This window comes from Equus asinus, chromosome X (assembly GCF_041296235.1).
Source record: "Equus asinus isolate D_3611 breed Donkey chromosome X, EquAss-T2T_v2, whole genome shotgun sequence".
Classification (NCBI taxonomy): domain Eukaryota; kingdom Metazoa; phylum Chordata; class Mammalia; order Perissodactyla; family Equidae; genus Equus; species Equus asinus.
Window position 1 is genome coordinate 39,034,579 of NC_091820.1, and position 23,932 is coordinate 39,058,510.

A 23,932-nucleotide genomic window follows, 5' to 3' on the forward strand; every position below is an offset into this window, starting at 1 on the left:
GGACCTGAGAACCCTAGACTGCCGAAGAGAGTGCACGAAATTAACCACTACGCCACTGGGTGGCCCCCCAAGTAATTTTTGAACACAGTATTTTGACTACCATCAGATTAAAGACAAAAGGAACTGCATCAAATATTGAAACTGTAGTAGGCTTACTAAACAAGTATTTTGACTATAGACCACCATGAGCCTAAAGACAAAAGAAACTGTAAAAACAAGTATTGACCTCTAGTTGGTAGATTAGTTTTTCACAGCCTTATGCGTTAGCAATTCTGGTTACTTAATGTGTAGTATATGATTACACAAATAAGTAAACTTATTGTAAATAATGGGAGCCAGTTTTCTTCCTGTTGGAAAAGGGATTTACAAATGTGGAAAGTGAGAAAACTAGAATGAACCTTGAGTTGTTGAGTTGAAATGGAAGGTATTAATAATGAATTTATGTTTTAAAAATATATATACCTATAGCAATATATATAAATAGACACAGATACGTGTGTACAGATGGATTAGAATACATACATATATTTCCTAGCTTTGTACACTGAGAGGTTCTAGAAACAATTACACCCTAGTAGCAATGAACACTTTCTCAACTGGGGCTGAAAAAGAATAAGGTGAATCTGGATCATCTTGTAGTGCCAGAAAGCAAGGAAGTGCTAAAAAAAATAAACGAAAAATGATGGGGCATGTCAAAGAGACACAAGTCGACTTGAAGAAGCTCCCACTGGCCAAATCTGGGACAATTTGAGGGTTAAAGGAAATAATGATAGTGATTGATTATAATTCATTGAATAAAATAAGAACATGAGTCTGTATAAATATAAATACATAAATGGGGGAGAAGAGAAAGCTCTTCCTTATAGTAGAATAGCAACTAATAAATATTAAAAGAATGTTGGTGTTAGAAAATCATCAACGGATGCTGAAGCCAACGGTTCAAAAATTTTATATAGAGAGAATGTTAAAGCAAAGGTGGCAAAATGTAAACAATTGGTGAATCTGGGTAAAGGGTACATGGAATTCCCTTGTACCATTCTTGCTTTTCTGTACGTTGAAACTGACAGCAAAATTAAGTCACCGCCACATCCCCCTCCAAAAAAAGGAAAGATAAAGAAAATAGGGAGTATTTTAGTACTGGAATGTTGTTGCTAAACATACTTCCTAACTTTTTTCTTTCTCAAATAAAAACTACTGCTTGGGTGGCAGGTTTGTAGAGGGGGCCCGGGAAGCTTAAGAGAGGCCTATAATGCATTTTAATACTTATTTGGATGTTCCTGGTGTTTCGCCATCCTGTTTTTCTTTTGTTTTGTTTGTTTTTTAAATGAAGCTGTTTCGTTTGACTCACTGCCATCCTTTCAGGTATTTTAAATTTACTGGTGGCTAGGCATTTACCTAACGATGTGCACCATCCTGTTAATAAAATCAGCGTCAATTTTTTCTTTAAAGGCTAGGGGCTCCACAAGAGGCGGGATTCCCCTTTGGGGTCACCCGGAGGAGGGCGGGATCAAGACCTGCGCGAAGCTTCCGCTTTCATTTCTACGGTTATTAAGTCAACAATTCTCATTAAAGGAGTACCGCGGAAGGGTGATTTTCTGTCGGCACACACTTCCCTAGCGACGAGTCCACCTATAGCACAGGGATGCCATAGTGTCGCATCACAATGGGTAGTCTAAAAGAGCTCAAAAGTCAGATCAGATGACCTAGATTCTGGTAAAACATTAAATTGCAATTCATCTGACCTGTCAGTTTCATTCTCTTCTCTCCGTCTCCAAAATGCTGAACTTCCGGAGTAGACTCCTCCCCCTCCATTCCTGGCCAGTGGTTTGGTCCGATCCTAATACTGACAGGGGGGACGAACTGCGTCTGCGCAGAAAGCTGTTGGGGGGGGTGGGGGGGAGGAACATGGCGCAAGCTCTGTCTGAGGAGGAGTTTCAGCGGATGCAGGTGCCACTCGCCGGGGAAAAGACCACCGGACTAGGCGACGGGGGGCGGGGTAGAGAGAAATCGTGCCACCGGCTCTGAGAAGGGGTTGGTTGGGATGGACCTTGAGTCTAAGGGGTTGGTCTGGAGAAGGGAAACTGAGGCTCTGAGTGGTGAGACTGTTGGATTCCTAGATACTGTTGGGTTCTGAGGGGTTGGATTCTATTAGCCTTATGGGCGGAGGGGAGAGTCCTAGAATGGGCGATACTTAGACCTGGCAGGGACGAGACCCTTGGGCCCGTGCGAGGGCCACCATGGGTGGGTGATGATAATGCTGGGCTTCAAGGGAAGGAGATTTTGAGAGGGCGAAACCATTTTGTCTGGAGAGGAAGGAAGCAGGCGTTGGGCCGTTTGCGTCATTGTGGGGGGAGCCCTTGAAAGGGCAATACCATTACCCAGTAGGAGGTGGAAGTTTTTGTGGGAGGCACCACTATGCCAGGGGATTGGGGAAAGACCCCACATGGTGTCCTTGTTCCTGGGAGGTGGAGATCCTGTGTGAGTGGTGGTAATGTATCCCAAGAAGGGGTGGTATCATTGGATGATTAGGGGTGATCCCTTTAGGCCTGGGGTGAAGAAGGCCCTGAATAGGTAATACCATTAATCCATGTTGGGGAGAGGACCAGAGAAGATGAAAGAGTGATACCTTGGATGGTATGGAGGGGAGATCACGGGGCTTTGGGGAGGTATCCTGTCTGGGTACTCTGACCACTTGATTCTTTTGGGGAGTAGTCTGAGATGAGATGAAAGGCCAGAGTGGGCCCTTGTTGAGAGAGTTCCTTACTGGGAAAGGCCGTTGGATTCTGTGTGTGGGGAGACTGAAAGGGGGAAACCCTGAGTAGGGTCCTATGGGAGGAGAGGAGGAACTCTGAGTGAGGACAGGTAATGGGGAATTGTCCCTGTGTGAGGGATCCTGAAGGTGGAAGGGTGAGATCATTGGACCGCAAAAGGGGAAGACCTCTGTAACTTGTGCAGGGGATTCTGAGTGAGTAAGAGTAATCCAACTGGCCCATCCAAGTACTTGTGGAGGAAAGACCCTGAAGGATATAGGGCCATCGCATTGGGTCATAACTGGGGAGATCTTGAGGGGTGTGGGGGACTCTTGAGTGAGGAAGATTGATTCCATTGGGCCATGAATGAGGGAAAAAACACTGGGCTCTGATGGATGGGGACTCCAAATGGGTGCCAAGGATGTTCCAATTGGATCAGGACTGGGGGAGACAGATCACTGGGTCCAGGAGAGGACAGGGACAGGAAAGATTCTGTAGAGGCCAAGCCTTCTTACCTTTAGCAGACCACCAGGGGGTGGAGGCTGGTGCCATAGGAGGGAGACATAGGTCTTGGTGGGGAAAGGGACAGTGGTTCTGGGAAGAACTGGCCTCAGTGCCCTACAGGGCTCATAAGCAGGGGTATACTGTTTGGAATGGCCCTTACTTCACTTTCCCTCGATTCTTGAAAGGGGTCTGGCCATGTTTTGAGAGTCTTGTGAGTGGGCACCCTGAGCAGCCCCCTTTTACTCAGTGAAATTGGTCAGGAGAATACCAGGCCCTCTTCCCTTGGGAAAGAGGGAGGAAGGCAAGCTCCTGCCCCCTGCTCTGGCCAAGAAGATAGACAACACTCACTCCTGACAGAAAGACAGAACAATGTTTAATGTGTGATGAGGTCAGCCAGGATGAAGAGGAGGAACTTTATCCTATGGGACTAGAGAGCCATGGAACACACATGAGCAAGAGCCTGACTGGGTCAGCACTCTGTCATGGCCTGAGTGCAGAGTGGATTGGAAAGGGAGAGGTGGAAGCAGCAGAGAGACGGAGAGGTGAGACTGGCTGTGGTTATAAGTAGAAGCGGAGAAGGTGGGACAGGGGCTGAGGGGCTGGAAAGTCATTTAGGATGCAGCGTGCACAGGTCTTAAGAGTGACTAAAGAGGCACATGGAGGGCAGCAGTGTCCGTGGGGCTCAGGGGATTGGCTCTCTCATGGTGAGGGTAGGGGGACATTCCTGACCAAGTCATTTCTCTTCCTTGCTTCCCTCTAAGGCTCAGCTCCTGGAACTCCGGACAAACAACTACCAGCTTTCAGATGAACTACGCAAGAATGGTGTTGGTGAGCCAAGAGGGTCTCATTAGATAGGGGTGGCTCTGGGGGACAGAGGCTAAGGGAAAGAGCCTCAGAGGCCTGGCAGGAAGACTTGTCAGCTCCTTGCCACTGACTGAGGCTGAGACTCCCTGCTTTCCCCACACCAGAACTCACCAGCCTTCGACAGAAGGTCGCCTACCTGGATAAGGAGTTCAGCAAAGCTCAGAAGGTACCTCCCTCCACCCACTCACCCACCTGTGCTTCCCTGTAGCCATCTGACTCACTCATCTATCCAGTGACCACCTACAGTGAACCAGACCTCATGTTACATGCTGTCATTAGTCATTCAAAAAATTCTCATGGAGTCTCTTTAGTCTGCTACTTCTATGTAATCCTGCTTGATTTATTAATTTTAATTTACTCTGAATTCATTTTTAATTTAAATTACTTATTCACTGACTTTTAACTGAATAGTCAAATCTATCAGTAAATCTGCCTTGAATCTGCCTCCTATCCTCCACTCTCGCTCCTGCCTTGTGCTCCTACTTCCCATCCCTGCCCTGGTCCTGTTGGTAAAGTGAGACTAAACCTACCTCTCAGATCCTCTGAAGACGAGATAGCATAGAACCTATTGTGGCCCCTCGAGGCATTCAGGGCCCTTCTTTGTCTCTTTCTTCACTGCTCTGTCCCCTTGCATAGCACAATGTTATACATAGAACGTGCTCCATAACTATGTGTTAGATGAAGGAATACAGAATGCAGAAAGTCTGGCAGTCAGGAAGCTGGGCTTCTCTTTGGTGGGGTGCTGATTCCCCAACCTTGCAATGCCCTTGGCTGCCCAGAACGGGAGCAGCAGTTTCCACGGTGCGTGGGAGGGATCCACATAGACGTATTTGGACAGATACAGCAATGAAGCCACACAGTTTCTGAGCCTGGAGACCCAGCCCATGAAGGGTTGAATACTAAGACCTATGAACAGCCTCAAGAGTTTAGAGGAAAAGATAAGCAGAGTGCTCCTTCATACACTTCCTCTATTGCTCCATCATTCCTGTGGGCTACAAATTGTCATGCAAATTCTGTGCTTGAAGATATTCCCATCCCCCAACCCCTGTTATCATTGGCCGCCCTTGACACTTGCCACAATGTCACCATACCCTAGTGAGGGAGTCCATCTCTGTACGCCTTATCTCTCTTCCCACCCTTCTTACCTTTAGGCACTGAGCAAGAGCAAGAAAGCTCAGGTAAGGGGAGCCATGGGGTGAATGTGTCTGGGAGACTGTGTCTTAGAGGGGATGTTTCTGTATGCTGGGTTCTCCTTGTGCTGGCCTTTCTTTCTCTTTGTGTGCACTTGCATCTGTGACTACCTCACTGCCATGTGTTTCTCTGTCTGTCTTTGTTTTCCTGTGTTTGTCTCTCACTCCATGTGTCTCTCTCCGTGTCTTTCCTTCTCTCTTTCTATCTCTTTATCCTTCTCTCTGAGTCTCTCTCTGTCTCAGTCTTCCTGTTCCTCTCTCTCTCTCTGACTCTTATTTCTCTCCCCAACCTTCTCTTTGTCACTCCCTCACCTGTTCCCATCTCTCCCATCATTTCTCTCTTTTTATCTTTCCCTGTCTTTATCTCTCTCTTTCTCTCTGGCTTCTTGTTTTTCTCTCCCCCATTTCTCTGCCTCTTCCTGAGTTCTTTCTTTCCCTGACCCCCCTCTCTCTTCTCTCTCTGTTCTGTTCTCCTCTTGTTGATCTCTCTATTCCTATCTCTCTATCTTCCTGCCTTTTCTTTTTCTCTCTCTCGCTGCCCATCCCTCTGTCTTCCTCTCTCTATCCCCCTTTCCACATTTCTCTCTAATTCCCCTCTCCCCTATTTCTATCTACCCTTCTTTTTCCTCTCACTCTCTCCCCCCATGTCCCTCTTTCCCTCCCTATCGTCCCTTCTCTCTACCTCCCATGTCCCTCTTTCTCCCTCCCTGTCTCCTCTTTTATCCCTCCCTGTATCTCTCTCTCCCACTATCTTCTGATTTCACCCATCTCATTCTCTGTACCCTGTGTTCTTCCCCCAATGTCATTTTCTCCCTTTCTCTGTTTCTTTGCCCTACCTCTCCATCCTTTGTTCCCCTGTTGGAGACCTGGCCCCTGTCTGCCACTGCAGGAAGTCGAGGGGCTGTTGAGTGAAAATGAGATGCTACAGGCAAAGCTGCACAGCCAGGAGGAGGACTTCCGTTTGCAGAACAGCACGCTTATGGCTGAGTTCAGCAAGGTACTAGTGCCCGGGATAGCCGAGGGGACTCTGAGGAGTAGGGGCCTCCTGGGCTGAAGCCGGAGGGCAGCTGAGGGTGGTTGGACAGAGGCTGGCCCTGGACCACTGTCCATGGTGCTGAAACAGGTGCTGGATCTCTGCTGGGGGGCAGCAATCTGACAGATAGGGCCACCCACTGTGCTGGGATGAGAAGACTGCAAGCCCTGAGGTCAGCTGGTTCCTGGCCAAGTCACTCCTTTTCTCTGAGCTACAAGTCTCCTTGTGTATATTTTGGGGCTGATGCTATGGAGCCCCAGGGCGCTGAGGGGTCTTAGGTAAAGTTATGCTTAACATGGGATGGAAAGATATTCGAGCTGCTTCCCTGTTCTCTTCCTTCCCTTCATCTGACATGAGCCTGGGGTTCTAGTTCTTCTAGATAAATCATCCTGGATTGGATAATTCTGTCTCCTCACTGATTTTAGTGTCCTGGCTGTTTCTAAACCGACTGGGTAGTTGAAAACATTGTCTTTTGTTCCCTTATCTGTCTTCTGTATCCATGGTCAGTAATTTTCTAAGTTTTTGGTGTGTTTTAAGGAAAAAATCTCACAGCAGTAAAAATGGTATTTCCAAGGCTCTCCCTGAGAATGTAGTACTTAAGACCTTAAAAAAACAAAACAAACCAAAAAAACAACCTTTATGCAGGTACAATACCAGGAGAGGCAACTGAGCAAGTCGTAGTTAAGAGCTAGAAGGCCTGCATTAAACTCTTGGCTCTATCTTTTACTAACTGTAACCTTGAGCAAGTCACTTGTCCTGCCAGTTTCTTGGTTCCAAAATGTCTAAAATGGAAATGATAATAATGACAGTACCTGCCTGGCAGAGCTTTTGTGAGAATTGAATGGGTTAATGTCTGTAAACCACTTAGAACAGAGCCTTGCAGGTAGTATCAACTATGTAAGTGTTAGTTACTAATAGTATCCTTTTACTAATTCACCTTCCCACTAAAATATTTCTTGACTATTTAAGAGTTTTATATCTATTCTGTGGCCCTGCCTTCCCTCAACCCTTACCACCTTTCACCTGCTGTATTCCCACAGCCTTCTTGCTGGTCTCCTCGTTTCTAGCTTCTTCTACCAGTCCAAGCCATAAAGGTTTTCCTGACCCACAGGTCTTACCACATCACTCCTTTAAACAACACCTCCCAGTGGATCCTTGCCCCCAACAGTTCAGAGCCCCTGGTGCTCACATAACAGCCAACCTCCTTGCCTTGCTTCTCACTGCTTCCTGCCTCCAGCCTCAATGGTATCGTGATTTCTTGTGGTGTGAGGCAGAGGCAGGCATCTCCATAAATCCTGCTTGTCTTTCCCAGCACCTGCCCTGGGCAAGGCCCTGGGCCAGATATAGAACCTCCTCTATAGTCCCCCTTCTCCTCCTCCCAGGAACTGCAAGTGCTTACAGAGAGACCTGGGTTCAAGGCCTGCCTCCACCACTTATTTGCCAAGATATTTCCAGTCAATTGTTACTTCAACAAATAGTTATTGAACACCCACTCTGTGCTCTGTGTTTTGGAAATAGTTGTGAGCAGCACAGAATGGTCCCACTCTTGGGTAGCTTACATTCTGGGGTTGGATGGGGAGACGGATGATAACATAGTAAACAAATAGTACTGATCGCTGACAGTTATAGAGCATTTCCTGTGTGCCAGGTCCTGTTTGATGTGCTTTACATTACTCACTCATTTAATCCTCGCAACAAACCTGTGAAATATTACTAATAGTATCTCTATTTAACAGATGAGGAAAACAGCACCAGAGGATAAAGTAATTTGTCCCAAGGTCACACGGCTAGTAAGTGGCAGAGTAGAAATTCACATCCAAGCAGTCTGGTTTCAGAATTTGTGCTTGTGACCCTGCTCCAAAATAAAATTTAATTGTCAATCATAGTTTATGATCCAAAATTTTTCAGGGCTTTAAGAAATTGCAAACATATTAGGCAAATTTCATTGTGATTAGGTGAGAAAGAAGCGAACAGAGTGCTGTGCTGGAGAGTATTGGAATTTCTGTGTTGGGGAATACTACTTGAAAGGGGACATTTTAGCAGAGCCCTGAAGGATGCAAAGAAGCCAGTCATGTGAAGAACTGGATGAAAGGAATAGTATTCTCAGTAAAAAGTATTCCAGGCAATAAAATAAAAATCTCTGTGGGCCTCCGTATTCTCATTTGAAAATGGGAACAGAGGATCTTTTCTTTTTTTATTATTATTTTTTTATCTTTTTACATTTATGTTTTTAAAGATCTTATTTTTCCTTTTTCTCCCAAAGCCCCCGGGTACATAGTTGTGTATTTTTAGTTGTGGGTCCTGCTAGTTGTGGCATGTGGGACGCCACCTCAGCATGGCCTGATGAGCCATGCCATGTCCGCGCCCAGGATCCGAGCTGGCGAAACCCTGGGCTGCCGCAGCGGAGCGCGCAAACTTAACCACTCAGCCACAGGGCCAGCCCAAGAGGATCTTGTCAGGTCTGCTGTGAGAACTGTATTTTAGCCAGGAGTTGAGCACGGGGCTGGCTTAGTCTTATTTGCATTGTACACCTCTCCAAGACCAAAGGCTGACAGTGGGGAGCTGAGGGCAGTGGTGGCTCTGGAAATGCCCTAAAAGCTGTCTGGTGGCTAGGCTTCCAGACACAGACCCCTCTACAGAAGAGAGCTGGCAGTGGGGCTGTCCATGATGCTGACGTCTTGGACCAGCAACTTCTAGAGGAGCCTGAGGCCTTGGATTGCGACTGTGAGGCTGGGAGTGGGCAAGCAGAAAATTGTTCTCAGTATTCTCAATCCTCTGTGACTCTGCCACTGAACAGATGTGTGAATTTGAAGTCGTTTATGGGGCCGGCCCGGTGGTGCAGTGGTTAAGTGTGCACGTTCCGCTTCTCAGCAGCCCAGGGTTCGCCGGCCCGTATCCCGGGTGCAGACATGGCACCGCTTGGCAAAAAGCCATGCTGTGGTAGGCATCCCACGTATAAAGTAGAGGAAGATGGGCACGGATGTTAGCTCAGGGCCAGTCTTCCTCGGCAAAAAGAGGAAGATTGGCAGTAGTTAGCTCAGGGCTGATCTTCCTCAAAAAAAAAAAAAATAGAAGTTGTTTAACATCTGTGTCTCAGTTTCCTTATCTCTGAAGTGGGGATAAAGAATAATGAAAGCATCTATGTCACAGGGGCATTATGGGAATTAAATAAATTGTAAAGTGCATGGGCCAAGTGCTATATTTCAGTGAATGTTGTTCTGATTCTCTACTTTTCTGCTACCTCACTCTTCCCTTGCTAAGCTCTGCAGCCAGATGGAACAGCTGGAGCAGGAGAACCAGCGACTGAAGGATGGGGCTGCCAGGGCAGGGGCTGTCCAAGCTGGGAGCCTTGTGGATGGGGAGCTGCTAAGACTGCAGGCGGAGAACACAGCCTTGCAGAAGAACGTGGCAGGTGCATGGAGGCCCTCCTGGGGATGTGGGAGGTTGGGGCTTGAGGAGGGTGTTGTCCTCCTGGGGGTAGGGGAGAGGTTTCAGAATCAGGCTTGGCCCTGCTGTGAACGAGTGTATGACTTTGGACAAACCATTTCACCTCTCTGGGCCAGGCCTTCCTCATCTACAAAGTACATGTAGTGATGTCCACCACCTGGAAGATTGTGGTAGAGATAAGAGGTGGTATCTTTCTGAGTTTAGTTCAATGCCTGGTACCTAGCAAATGTTACAGATTAGCAGATTGAACACCAGAAAGGAGATGTTTGCTAAATGGAGAAAGTGAATGAAGGGGCATTGGGAGGATTCTGACTTTTGGAGAGCAGCTGGGGCTTGCGGGGTGGTGGGTGGTAGTTTGGTGATCAGGAGAGAGACTTTGTAGAATGTGGCTGGGGATTAGGAGGTTATAGGAGTATTCAGCTGTGAGTAGGGGTTGGAGGATGGTGGGCGTCACCTTGGAGGACTATGGATGGGGCTTGGGGGATGGAGGGTGGGGCGTGGGAAACCAGCTTGGACTGATTTGATGGTAGACAGGATTTCAGTGGTTGGGGGGCTTAAAAGATTTATGAGAGGTGTGGATGGAGCTGAACCTTTGTTTTGTAGGCTTGTGATCATTTGGGGCAGGGTCTCTGCTGCCTGAGGGGTCAAAGACCAATTTTTCCCTCTATTTGAGGCATGGCAGGGGTCTTCGGAGACCACCTTATCCATCATATATCTCACTTCTACCCACCAGCCCTGCAGGAGCGCTATGGGAAAGAGGCCAGGAGGTCCCCACCTGCCAGTGAGGGCCAAGGGGACCCCCCGGGGGGCCCAGCCCCCGCTGTCCCGGCCCCCATGCCGTTGGCAGAAGTGGAACTGAAATGGGAAATGGAGAAGGAGGAAAAGAGGTTGCTCTGGGAGCAACTGCAAGGCTTGGAGGTAAATCTGGGTCTGTTGGGACTGGGGTGCCAAGAGGCAGGCAGATGCTGTAGCTCTGCCTGTGGTCCCACAGAGATGTCTGTGACATCACCACCTCAGTGGGTTGATGGATTAGGGAGGCAGGAGGGCAGAGAAGGCACAGGCCTTACCTCCCCCTTGCTGATAAGAACCCCCTCCCTCATCCTTTCCTGCAGAGCTTGAAGCAGGCCGAAACGTCCAGGTTGCAGGAGGAACTTGCTAAGGTGGGGCTGCTGATCTTTCCCTGGACTTTGCCCTATCCCACTCCCCAACTGCCATGCTTCCCCTGGCAGGGCAGAAGGGGCAAAGTACCCCCTCAAAGCCTCAGTTTCATCATTTGTGAAATGGAGAGACTCACATTTATGTCTCAGAGTTTCTTTCAACATGGAGTGGGCTAATGTGGTCACTTTCTGTCTTGTGCGTGGCAGACCCCATCCCTTCCTTCTATGTCCTCCTTGCTTTGCTTGTTCATCCATCTGTCCATCCATCCATCTATCTATCCATCCAAGCATTTGTAGACTGCTGGCTTTTGTCTTAGGAACTGGAGACCCAGTGGTGAGGCAGCCAATCATGGTCCTGCCTTCCGGGCCTCCCAGCCTCGCCATTCTGTGTCGTGGCCATTGGTCAATGTGTTGGGGGCATAAATACTGGGCTTTGAAGTCTGAGGGAGCTGGCTGGAGATCTTACTGCTGCTGCTGACCAGCTGGGCAACCAAATGACTTAACCCTTCTGAGATTCAGTTTCCACATTTGTAAAACCAGTAGTACTCACTTCTCAGGACTGTTTTGAGGATTCCGTGAGATAACATAAGTAAATTTTGGCTTCCAAGAAGGACTTAGTAAGAAGTATCTGTAAATGTTAAGTTTATTTTTGTCTTTGTTAATATTATTCTCATTGTTATTACTTGTCTGCACCCCCTCCCCCACCCCAGCTCTCCGAGAAACTGAAAAAGAAACAAGAAAGGTAAATTTCTTTTTTCCAGAGTTGGGGGAAGGGTTTTTGGGGGACTAGGGAGAAGATTGACTTGTGGAACTGGCCCATCTATGTCTGTCTTTCTGTGCCTAGTTTTTGCCGTCTGCAGACAGAAAAGGAGACACTATTCACTGACAGCCGGTAACTACCGGGGCTGGAGGTGTTGGTGGGCAATGGGAACAGTGCCTAGCAAAATTAACTGAAGACCACAGGGGCAGAGCTGGGGGACTGGGCCTCAGGCCATGGTCACTGCGCCCTCCCCTCACTCCCAGGAACAAGATTGAGGAGTTACAACAGCGGAAGGAAGCTGATCTCAAAGCCCAGTTGGCTCGAACTCAGAAGCTGCAGCAGGAACTCGAGGCTGCCAATCAAGTGAGTGGCTGGGTTCTGAGATCGCTGGGATAAGGACCAGGGCTGGGAATCCTGGGAGTTCTGAGACTAGCTGGGAAGTCTGACATTTCCTGCGCTGGAAATTTAGGGACTGAATGGGTCCTGGGCCCCCCAGGAGCTAGGAAAACAGGAACCAGGGAGCCCCGAGACCCCTAGGAGTTGGGCTAGGAGTCTGCATGAATCGAAGATCTCAGGGGACCTGAGGACTTTGGGGCTGTGTGCCACAAGTTTAGATGAATCTGAAACTCTGGAGGATTGGAGACAGGAGTCTGGAGAAAGCCATGGTCACTGGGGACAGGAGTTGGAGTGAGTCCGAACTCCCTGGAGGTTGGGTGACTTTGAGACCTCTAATGGCTGAGTAGATGCAAAGACTTTCAAGGGTGGGACAGTGGGGCATGGAGGCTAAGTGCATTTGAGACCCTCATGGTATAGGGGCTGATTTGGGTCTGAGACACCCAGGAAGTTGTGTCACATGGGCTAAGTGGTCCTGAGACCTCTGGGGGCCGTGAATAAAAAGTTGGTGAGTCTGAGACATCCATAGACTGGAGCAAAAGTCTAGGTGGGTCTGAGGCTCCTGAGGGTTGGGGGTTGGGTGACTAAAGCTTCTAGGCTTCCTGCTAGAGTGGATGAGTCTGAGATCCCTTGGATTGGGGGATATGGTGGCTTGTGGGTCTAAGGCCCCTAGGAGCTGAGGACAGAAGCCTGGGTAAAGCTGGATCTTCAGTTAGCTGGGTCCGAAGATCCCCAGAGACTGGGGACAGGAGTGGCAGATAGGGGGTCAGTCTGAGACCTCACCAGGAGCAGGGAACTGGAAGACTGTATGAGTTTGAGACCTCTGTGGTCTGGAGCTGTGAGTTTGGGTGGGTCTGAGACTTTTGGGAGCTAGGGACATGGGGGTTGAGTATGCCAGAACCCCCGGGGGTTGGGGTCAGGAGTCTGGGTGAAGCTGTAGTCCCTAGGGGCTGAGTGTGTCAGAGAATCCTGGGGCCTCTGAGCTGGAATCTGGGTGAGTGACCTCTTATGGATGGGGGCTGAGTGAGTTTGAAATCCGCAGGAACCTAGGTGTTTTCTGAAATGCTTGGAGCTGGTATATAGGGGTGTCTGAGGTCCCTGGTGGTAATGACTTAGCGTCTGGGTGAGCCTGAGATCTCTGATGGCTGGGTAGTCCAAGACCCTTAAGTGCTGGGGACAAGCTGTCAGGTGGTCAAAGAGGGAGTCTGTATGGTTATATGCACCCCGGGGAGGCTGAGATCTGGAATGGGCTCCCCTGACGTGGTCCCCACAGAGCTTGGCAGAGCTGAGGGATCAGCAGCAGGGGGAGCGCCTGGAGCATGCAGCAGCTGTGCGAGCCCTGCAAGATCAGGTACATTGTACTGTGTGGGTTCTGGGAGGTGGAGGTAAGGGTGGGGGCAGCCTCAGTGAGTATTGTACAGGGAGGCAAGGCCCCGGGGGTGCTCCTTCCCCTGGTCGTGGTTCGTGTGTGTGTGTTTGTGTGTGTGTGTGTGTCCTTTCTTTCTTGACTGCGGGTAGGTCCTGTCCCCCTGTTCTGGACCCACTCTCACCTGTTTTTGGGATGAGGCCAGGTGTCCATCCAGAATGCAGGTGCACAGGAACAAGTGGAAGGACTTTTGGCTGAGAACAATGCCCTGAGGACTAACCTGGCTGCCCTGGAGCAGGTACAGGACATCTGGGAGCCCTCTCTGATCCCTCCCCAGTTCCCCATCTCCCTCTGCTTCTGATCCACATCCGGGCAGGGTAATCTGGACCTCATGCTGTTCTCCTGCCTCTGTTTCCATTTCATTTTCAGCTTCTTTCTGTTGGCTTCCACCCCTCTTCTCTCTGACCATCCATCCCTGCTTCTCTTGCATTTTAGTTTCTCTCCAGTGAAGTGCAAGAAGTATGTTAACCTTAAGTGTATACTCAGTGAATCATCTCTGTCTGTCCATCTATCTATCTCCATGCAGCCACCACCCAAATCAAGATATAGAGCATTTTCAGCACCTCAGAAGGTCCCTTTTACCCCTTCCTCAATCAACACTTCCCCACAAGTAACCAGTTCTCTGACCTCCAGCAACAGATTAGTTTTGCTTGTTCTTTAACTTTGTGCAAATGGAATCAGACACCCATTTTTGTGTCTGGCTTCTTTCCTGCGGCATTGTATCTGTTCTTTTATCTCTGTGTAGTATTCCATTGTACGAATATACCACATTTATTCGTTCCCCTGTTGATCTCTTTCTCTCGCCATTTGTCTCTTTGAAATTCTTTCTCTCTCCTCTTGGCTCTCTTTCCACCTCTCCCTGGAACTGGGAGGTTCACACCCTGTGACTGGCCCCTGGGGCCCCTTTCACTCTGCTTCCCATCACCACCACTTTCTCCAGATCCAAACTTCAAAGACCCAAGAACTCAATATGCTCCGGGAACAGACTACTGGGCTGACGGCTGAGTTGCAGCAGCGGCAGACTGAGTATGAGGACCTCATGGGACAGAAAGATGACCTCAACTCCCAGCTCCAGGTGATGCCTCTGGTTCCAACCTGTCTTCTCATTCCCTAGTGCTGGCTCAGTGAAATTTCCCATGAGGTGTAGTAGGAAGGCAATGGAGTCCGGAGGACCTGGGTTCCAGTCTGGCTCCGTAACTTATTAGCACCTGTGCGTTCTAGACCAAGCTGTTTCCCTCCTCTGAGACTGAGCCTCCTCAGTTAGGATAGCCATTCTGATTCCATAATAGAAAACAGGATAGTAATGGTTTCTATTAAATAAGATAGAAGTTTAGTTCTCTCATGTAAGAGTCCAGGTAGGTTGTCCAGGGATGGAACGATGGCTTTCTAATTACCAGTGACCCAGGTTCCCCTACATTGCTGTTCTGTCACCTTCAACACAAGACTTCTATCTTGGCATTCCAAGATGCTTGCTCAAGCTCCCCTACCATCATGTTTGTACTCTGTCTGGAAGGCAGGAGGAAATGAGGAAGGGCCCAGCATGCCCCTTTCCTTTATGAACATAACCTAAGTTACACTCACCACTTCTGCATACAAAAATTAATGGCCACACCTAACTGCAAGGGAGGCGGGAAACGTCAGCTGGACGACCAAGTGCCCAACTGCAAAGTCTATCAATAGGGAAGGAGGGGGAGCAGCTGACAGTCTCTGCCATGTTTCTCATCTAGCAGTGGAGAGATTAGCGCTCACTTTTCCAGGGTTAAGGGAGATGGTGTACCAGAAGTGTCTTGGGTGACTTGCATCTCCTGGGGGCTGTTTATCAAACTCACTCGCTTTGTCCCTGCATTAGGAGTCATTACGGGCCAATAGTCGGCTGCTGGAACAGCTTCAAGAAATTGGGCAGGAGAAGGAGCAGTTGACCCAGGAACTACAGGAGGCTCGGAAGGTGGGCAGCGCTGGGCAGCCGGGAGGCTACAGGGGGAGGGGCTGTTGACCTGGTCTGCAGGGATGGGCCCGGTGATATGGCCAAACCCACGGGAATGGGAGGGGACGGAAAGTGACCAGTTCCCTGAGGATGAGTGAGTGACTTAGCCAGTTCTGTGGGGATGGGGAGGAGGTGGAGTTTGGCTCATTCCTTGGGCCTGGGGAGAGGGTGGTGGGCCTTGTTTGGCGCTGGGGGAGGAGGTTGACTGACATCCTCCTGCCCACCCTCCTGGCCCCCAGAGTGCTGAGAAGCGGAAGGCCATGCTGGATGAGCTAGCGATGGAGACGCTGCAGGAGAAGTCCCAGCACAAAGAGGAGCTGGGAGCAGTCCGACTACGGCATGAGAAGGAGGTGCTGGGTGTGCGGGCCCGCTATGAGCGTGAGCTCCGCGAGCTGCATGAAGACAAGAAGCGGCAGGAGGAGGAGCTGCGGGGGCAGATCCGCGAGGAGAAGGTGGGTGGGTAGATGATGGTACCCTTCTGCCCATGAAACCTGGGGACCACAGCATTGCTGATGGGCCAGGTGATGGCGGGGGTGAGGTGCCCGCTCCTCTGCTTGCTGGCCCCTGATGCTCTGCCCTCTCCCAGGCCCGATCACGGGAGCTGGAGACTCTCCAGCAGACGGTGGAAGAACTTCAAGCTCAGGTTCACTCTATGGATGGAGCTAAGGGCTGGTTTGAACGGCGCTTGAAGGAAGCCGAGGTGAGTTGGTGCCTGGTGAGGCAGGGAGCCTGGTCAAGGGGCACCCATGCCAAACTAGGGGGGCAGGAGTGGTGAAACCCTGGAACTTTCCGAGATGCCCTGGACTTGAGAGCAACCCCTGCAGCCCCCCTAGCTCACCAGCAGCCCTCTGGAGGGGATCCAGGGATGGCCAACAGTAGGGCAGAATGTCAGATCTGCACATTTGAAAAGGCACCTCTTCCTTCTGAAACTGTACTCTGTCATGGAATTATCATAATATACTGATTTTGTTTGAACAAGAACTTTTACTACCTTTTTCTGGAAAACTCATGATAATACATGAGGCGATAACACATAGCAGAGAAGAGTATAGATGCTAGAGCCAGTTGTTTGCCTGGGTTTTCAATCCTGGCTGGGCCACTTTCTAGCTGTGTGACCTTGGATGAGATATCTGACCTCTCTGTGGCCCATTTTCATGCTCAGTAAAAAAGGGCTAACAGTAATACCTGCTGTCTAGGTGTCATGGGAGGGTTATAGGAGGTGAGTTAATATATGTAAAATCCCTACAACAGTCCTGGCATGCAGTAGGTGCTGTGTTCTGTTTTATTAAAATAAAATGTAAACGCTAACATCGGTCTTCGATGTGAACGGCAGAGCCCTAGACGGGACACTTCCGCATACCGCCTAAAGGCGCGCGGTATTCCCTGCAGGCGTGTCTTTTCTGCATACCTGGGAGCCCCTGCTGCAGTCCCTCACACCCTCACTGGGCGTGCTGTCTTCTTGGGGTGCGATGTCCTTTGGGGGCCGTGGCCAGGCTTGGGACTTGTCTCGTAGGAATCTCTGCAGCAGCAGCAGCAGGAACAAGAGGAAGCCCTCAAGCAGTGTCGGGAGCAGCACGCGGGCGAGCTGAAGGTGCCTCCTACAGCATGATGTTCCTCTCTCTGGGGAGGGCCAGGCCCTGCTGGGGAGACCGAGGTTTCCCAGCTGAGGCTTGAGCTGCCTTCTGCTTTGCAGAGCAAGGAGGAGGAGCTACAGAGGGTGCGGGACCAGCTCCAGCAGGCCCAGGAGGAGCAGGACTGCCACCTGAAGACCATCAGCAGCCTGAAGCAGGTCACTGTTCCCGCCACGGTCCTCAGACCCAGCCCAGGCCTCAGCGTGCAGTGATGGGGCAGGGAAGGAGCACACTGCATGCAGCCATTCCGGCACCCTCCAGCCATGCTTTCTCTATCCCTCAGGAGGTGAAGGACACAGTGGATGGGCAGCGAATCCTGGAGAAGAAGGGCAGTGCCGCGGTACGATGGGGAGGTATCCCAGCACGGCCCCCTCCTGGCCTGTGGCCCTCCACCTATGGGCCCACTGGGCCTCAGCCCCCATCTTTCCCTCTGTTCCCCCACAGCTCAAGGACCTCAAGCGGCAGCTGCACCTGGAGCGGAAACGGGCAGATAAACTGCAGGAGCGGCTGCAGGACATCCTCACCAACAGCAAGAGCCGCTCGGGTGAGGGACCGGACGGCAGGGGAGGCTGAGGCGTGGGGGAGGCAGGGGAGGCAGGGGAGGTTGAGGCGGGGGGAGGCAGAGCTTGGACCTGAAGGCCGGAGCTGCTTCGCATACCTCACTCCGCCAGGCTCTCCTGCGTCTCCCTTCCCTCCTGAACTTGGTCTGTCTTTTGCTTTTTCTCTCCATCTGTCTCTCCTTTCTCTCTCTGCGTTATCTCTTTCTGTGTCTCTGTCTCCTTTTTGCTGTGTCTCGTTTTCTCCCTCTGCCTCCTTGTGTCATCTCTGTCTGTCTCTGCTTTTCTCTCCCTGCTTTCTTTCTCTAGTACTCTTCTTCTCTCCTCCCACCTTTTTCTTCTCTCTGTTCCTTTCTCACTTTCTTTCTCTCTTTCTGTCTTTCTTCTTCCTCTCTTGTCTGTGTCTCTGTCTGTCTTCCCACTACCCCTTCGTACAGACTTTTACACCTCACCCAGTGTCTAAATCTCTTGTATCCATTCTCTCATTCTATAAATAGGGACTAAGCCCCCACGCTCACGTCCAGGGTCCCTGATAGGAAATCCCCAAGTCTCGGTCCTCTGGGAGCTAGAAAGACAGACTTACAATCAGGCAGCAACACTGCAGTGTGATCATTATGCAGCTAAAATCCATGTTATTTCTGCCACTTTAGGCAGAAGACAAACCGAAAATCTTGAGTTGCTTCAGACTTTTTTTAGAAGGAAATGGCCTATACATATGTTTACGTAACTCAGTAAGATGCAGTGATGGCCCTGGTGCATCTCCCATATCACAAGCTCAGAGGAAACTTGCTCCCTTGTCCCCCCCGCAGCCATCCGGCCCTTGCTGGAGATCCTGGGGATGTGGTGTCAGCCCTTCTCCCAGAAGCAGCTGCAAGAGCAAGAGGCCCAAGCTCAGTGGCCATGTTTTAAGTGACATGGCAAAAACCGATGTCTCTCTCACCAAATCAGTGTCTCTCCGAGGCACTCAGTCTCCTGAAGTAACCTCTCTTTATAAAGGAGGAGTTTTGTTTCTGTTTTGTTACAGATTGATGTATGAATCAACAGACAGATTTGAATTGTGTGCCATACATCCTCCTTGTCCGTTAGATGAAATTCAGATTTAAGTGCATGGCTATGAGAGTCTGGCTCCATCTTTTACTGTCTCTGCTCTGACTCGTGTCCTTACCCAGGGTCTCTGTTTGCCTCTATCGTCTGTTCCGGCTTGTTGTCTCTCTGGTGTTTTCTCTCTGCACGTAGGTGTGCCCCATGCCCTCTGCAGCTGTCCATACCCTGAGTCTGAGTGCGTATGCCACTTTACGCCTGTGTGTGTCCACATCACCATCTTCTCCCCATCTCTTCACCTTTGTTTCTCTTCTGGTGTGTGTGTTTGCCTAGAGAGGCAGCTCCTTTTTCTGTTTCTGCCTCTCCCTACCCTTCTGTCTGCATCTGTCTTTCCCCATGCCTAAGTGTCTCTTTGCCTCTTTCCATCTCTGGCAAATCTATTTCTGCCTCTTCCTGCCCTGGGACCCTGGGGGATTGAGGCTCAGGTTTCTCTTCCCTCTGCCCAGGCCTTGAGGAGCTGGTTCTCTCAGAGATGAATTCACCAAGCCGGACCCAGACTGGGGACAGCAGTAGCGTCTCCTCCTTCAGCTACCGGGAGATCTTGCGGGAGAAGGAGAGCTCTACTGTTCCAGCCAGGGTAAGGGGCAAGGAAGAGCCTACAGCCCCAGCTTCTCCTGCCCAAACTCTAGGGCCCTCCTTTTTCCCTCCCCTGCAACCATCTCCTACTCTGGGCCCAGCACACACGTTTTCTTGTCAACTTTTCCCCAAGCTCACCATCTTGAATTCAGGTTGCTAAATGGGTGGTGGGCAAATTATTCTCTCTGTCCCTCGGTTTCATCATCTGTGGGCTAATTCCACCTTTCCTGCTGCCATAAAATATGTGGCTCATAGTAGGTGTGTCATCCATGTAGGAGGTCCTTTTGTCCAACTTATGATTATCACTTATTGTTATTGTCGTCTATCATGTCAGTGTCCTTGCCAGCCATTTTTATTTTTATTATTCTGTAAGTAGTATGTGTGCATTGTAGAAAAATTGTAAAAACACAAACAAGCAGAGCCAGTCCTACTGGCCTAATGGTTAAAGTTCAGTGCTCTCACTGCTTCAGCTGCCCGGGTCCAGCTCCCTGTCATGGAACCACACCACCCATCTGTCAGTGGCCATGCTGTGACGGCACCTCACATAGAAAAACTAGGACTTACAACTAGGATACACAACCATGCACTGGGGCTTTGGGGAGAGGAAAAAAAAGAGGAAGATTGGCAACAGAGGTTAGCTCAGGACGAATCCTCCCCTGAAACAAAAAATCACAAACAAGCAAACAATTTTTTTTTCAGGGGAAGATTCAACCTAAGCTAACATCTGTTGCCAATCTTCCTCCTTTTTCTTCCTCCCCCTGCCCTGCCCTGCACACCCCAGCAAAGCCCCAGTACATAGTTGTGTATAGTTGTAAATTCTTCTGGTTCTTCTATGTGAGCTGCTGCCATAGCATAGCAAAGATCTTTTTTTAAATCCAAAGAAATCACACCTTCACCATCCGGTGGTCACCACTATAAACCCTTAGTTCATATCCTTCCAGACCTCTCTTTTTTTAAAACCTAAATGAAATTATAAATAACCTGTTTTTGTTCAGCTGATCTCCACCTTCCCAATTTGGTAAATTTTCATCTCATCTAATACTTTGACCTTAATCAGATTTCTCTAGTTGGCCCCAAAGTGTCCTTTATTGCTGGTTGTATGAAAACCAGCATTCTGTTTCAGAGCACATGGTGCATCTGGTTGCTTTATGCCCCGTAAGTCTCTTGAACCTAGTGTGGGCCCTTTTTTTATGACACCAAACTGTAGAAGAGACCAGCCCAGTTGACTTGCAGAAAGTGTCCCACTTTTTGGATTCTCCTGCTGGCTTCCTGGTGGTATCATTGAGCCTGTTCTTCTCTCCCCTGGTTTTCCTGTCAACTGGGAGGTAGATCTCATTTGCCGCAGGCTCTCTCTTCATCCTCTCAATAAGGCTATGGTGTGGGAGTTCCTGTCACCCCCTTTAGGCCAAGGGGTATCCAGAGTCTCTGAAGCTGCCAAAACTTGCCTACAGCCCCAGTTGCAGAGCCCACCCCCTGCCCCTGGCTTGGTTCTCCTTCTCAGCCCCTGATCGTATCCGGGGCAGTGGTGCTGAGTCTGGGCTAGCCTCTCCCCTCCTCTTCCCTGCAGTCCTTATCCAGCAGCCCCCAGGCCCAGCCCCCGCGGCCAGCAGAGCTGTCAGATGAGGAAGTGGCTGAGCTCTTTCAGCGCCTGGCAGAGACACAGCAGGAGAAATGGATGCTGGAGGAGAAGGTGCTGTCTGCCTGCTCATCCCCACTTGGTGTGCCCTTGGCAAGGAGGCCGGGGTAGGGGGGGTGTCTGGCTGGGCCCCTCCTCATGTGTGAACATGCGCAGTTGAGGGGTCTGAGGTGGGCTGGGACACCTTGCAGGTGAAGCACCTGGAGGTGAGCAGCGCCTCCATGGCAGAGGACCTCTGCCGGAAGAGCGCCATCATTGAGACCTACGTCATGGACAGCCGGATCGGTCAGTGGCCCCTCCCCAGCCCTCATGGCTCATCCGGCCTCTCACCCGCTCCCTCCTTCCCCACTGTCCAGTGCTGCGGCTTCTCTCCTCTCCTCTTGAAACTCAGCAAAGTTACCGACAAGACCACAGCCCGCGGAGGGGAGAGCAGGGCAAGCCTGTGCCTGTGTGTCTTTCTCTCTGTTCTCTTATCTCGGCTCCTCCCTCTCTCCGGGCCTCTGTTCTCTCTCCACTCTCCTATCTCTAGCTGTCTCTCTGACCTCTGTTTGTCTCTTCCTCTTCTCTCTCATTCCCTTCTCTCTTCTCCCTGTCTCTCCTTTCTGCCCCATCCCCCTCCATCTTTTCTCACTGTTCCTGCCTGTTGATATTGTTACATTTCTCGAAATTTTCATTCTCTGTACATGTATCCCTTCTGGGGTCCTTATCTCTTCCTCTCCTGTCTCCCTCCCCTCTCCCACCTTCTCTCCTCTTTCTTCCCCCCTCCCCCGGCTTTGGTTTCTTTACTCCTTTTTTTCAAACCTTCTCCTCTCTCTTGTTTCCTTATTAATTGGAATAATACCAACTGAGACATGCTGCGGGTTGACTGTGTGTTCTGTGCTTCACATGCAGTCGTATACGTGTCTCCAGCTCCATGAATTAGTTATTATCCTCATTTCTCAGGGCCGCACAGCTAATAAGTGACAGCCAGGTTTTACATGGTAAAGCTTTTGCCCCCTACATTACATGGCTTCTTCCCGACTTTTCTTCCCCGCTCTCTGTTTCCCTCTTTTCTGCCCTGTCTCTCTCTGTCTCTCCTCCGGCTCTGCCGAGAGGGTGGTTCTCAGCCTGGGCCCTTGCAGATGTGTCTGTGGCAGCAGGCCACACAGACCGCAGCGGGCTGGGCAGCGTCCTGAGAGACCTAGTGAAGCCAGGCGACGAGAACCTTCGAGAGATGAACAAGAAACTTCAGAACATGCTGGAGGAGCAGCTCACCAAGAATATGCACTTGCACAAGGCGAGTGTGACCTACCAGCCTACCCATCTGTCCATCTGACCACCTGCCTACCCAACCACACAGCCCCTGGTCATCTGCCAGTCCCCTAATTCACCCACCCCATTCACCGACCCTTCACCCTCATCTTCATATCCTCCAATCAACTTACTATCAATTTGGTCTTACTCTCCCCTCTGTCCTCACCTCTACCCACTCATCCATTCATACATACATTCACCCAACTCTCCCATCAACCCACCCTACCATTTGCCCATCTGCCCCCTACCCATTTGATCATCTGCCCCACGTCTTTCCACCCGTTTCCTGACGTACTGCTCTCTCTCTTAGCTACTCATCAATCACCCCTTGTCTTACCTTTCACCCACCTGCCCAGCGACCTGCCTGCCTGCTTGTTGTCCTCCATCTGTCCTCTTGTTTGCCTACCATGGATCTCCCATATGTTCACCCACATGTCCACTTGCCCATCCTGCCACCCAAATATTTCCCCCGTCTCTGGGGGAGTCAGAAAGAATGCAGACCCAGCCCTGGTCTCTGAGAAGCAAGCTCACCATTTAGTAGAAAAGAAGGTGGCGAGGGTGGGGGTTGTATCCTCCAGCCGCAGCATGCACAGCAGGCAGTCCACTCCCACATCCATATCCCTAGCTCCAGAGGTTCCCCACCCCCTCATACACACACACCTTTTCCAAGCCCAGCCCACTGCTCGGGGCTCTGTGAGTTTCTCCAAATACCTTCCTGTCTCAGGCTAGACATAGCTGGGCATTGATTAATGGGGTGAGAAGGACAACACCCCAGGCTTGGGGAGGGAGCCTCCTTGTCACCTTCTCTGGCCCCTGATGGCTCGTTTGTTTCTTAGGACATGGAAGTCCTGTCCCAGGAAATTGTGCGGCTCAGCAAGGAGTGCGTGGGGTCCTCTGACCCAGACCTAGAACCAGGAGAAGCCAGCTAAAGACCTGCAGGCTGCATTCCCTCCCCTACCCACTCCCCAGGACACCATTTCCTCGGGCTGTGGTGGGAAAATGGGGGCTGGTGCCAAAATCAAATATGTTGGGAGACTGGACATTAAAGGGGTTGGAGGCCTGATGGCTGGTGTTAGTGACCCTGTCCTAGGGCAGAGGTCCCTGGGGAGTGGGGATTGTGAGGGGAGGGGCAGGGATTTCTCCTCCTCCTTGGCCCTGCCTCCCAGGGGCCTTTGCCTTCATCTCTGCATGAGCTCTCCCTCCCAGAGACCAACTCTTTTTTATTTTATTTTATTTTTTAATTTATGTCTGGAAGCCTGGCTACTCTGCATTTGGGATTGGGGATGTTGGGTGGGGCACGGTCCATGTTCAGCATTCTAGCAACGTGTGTGTGTGTCTGTAAAGGCTGTGCAGCCAAAATACCATCTGGCCAGATGGGCCCACCCATTGACTGTGTGCTCTCATTCTTTCTAACCTGGAGGGATGTGCTTGGGGTGGGGGGAGGTCTCTGGCTGCAATTTTACTCTCCCTCCCCCACCCTCACCTGGCATGTCTCCAGTTAGTGCTGACCAGCCCCTCAAACTGAGTGGAACAGAAATATCTACAGATAATGTATGTGGGTGGATGTGTATGGGGCGTGGGTGTAGATGAGTGGACAGATGGGCAGATGGATAAGTGGTTGGATGGACTG

General features: G+C 50.4%; 1 protein-coding gene across 1 annotated transcript; it reads left to right on the forward strand.

Annotated features, from left to right (window-relative positions):
* The first annotated feature begins 1,868 nt into the window (after positions 1-1,868).
* On the forward strand, positions 1,869-23,689 carry GRIPAP1 (GRIP1 associated protein 1). The gene is made up of 26 exons (XM_014834574.3): positions 1,869-1,947; positions 4,016-4,082; positions 4,223-4,284; positions 5,270-5,296; positions 6,198-6,305; positions 9,603-9,753; positions 10,522-10,706; positions 10,901-10,948; positions 11,656-11,687; positions 11,790-11,837; positions 11,969-12,068; positions 13,372-13,449; positions 13,670-13,762; positions 14,465-14,599; positions 15,374-15,469; positions 15,748-15,960; positions 16,095-16,208; positions 17,022-17,099; positions 17,202-17,297; positions 17,423-17,479; positions 17,584-17,683; positions 19,244-19,374; positions 20,941-21,063; positions 21,201-21,294; positions 22,131-22,285; positions 23,139-23,689. Exons 1-26 carry the CDS (start codon positions 1,906-1,908, stop codon positions 23,229-23,231), a joined length of 2,526 nt encoding a protein of 841 aa, XP_014690060.1. The 5' UTR covers positions 1,869-1,905; the 3' UTR covers positions 23,232-23,689.
* The last annotated feature ends 243 nt before the right edge of the window (positions 23,690-23,932 follow it).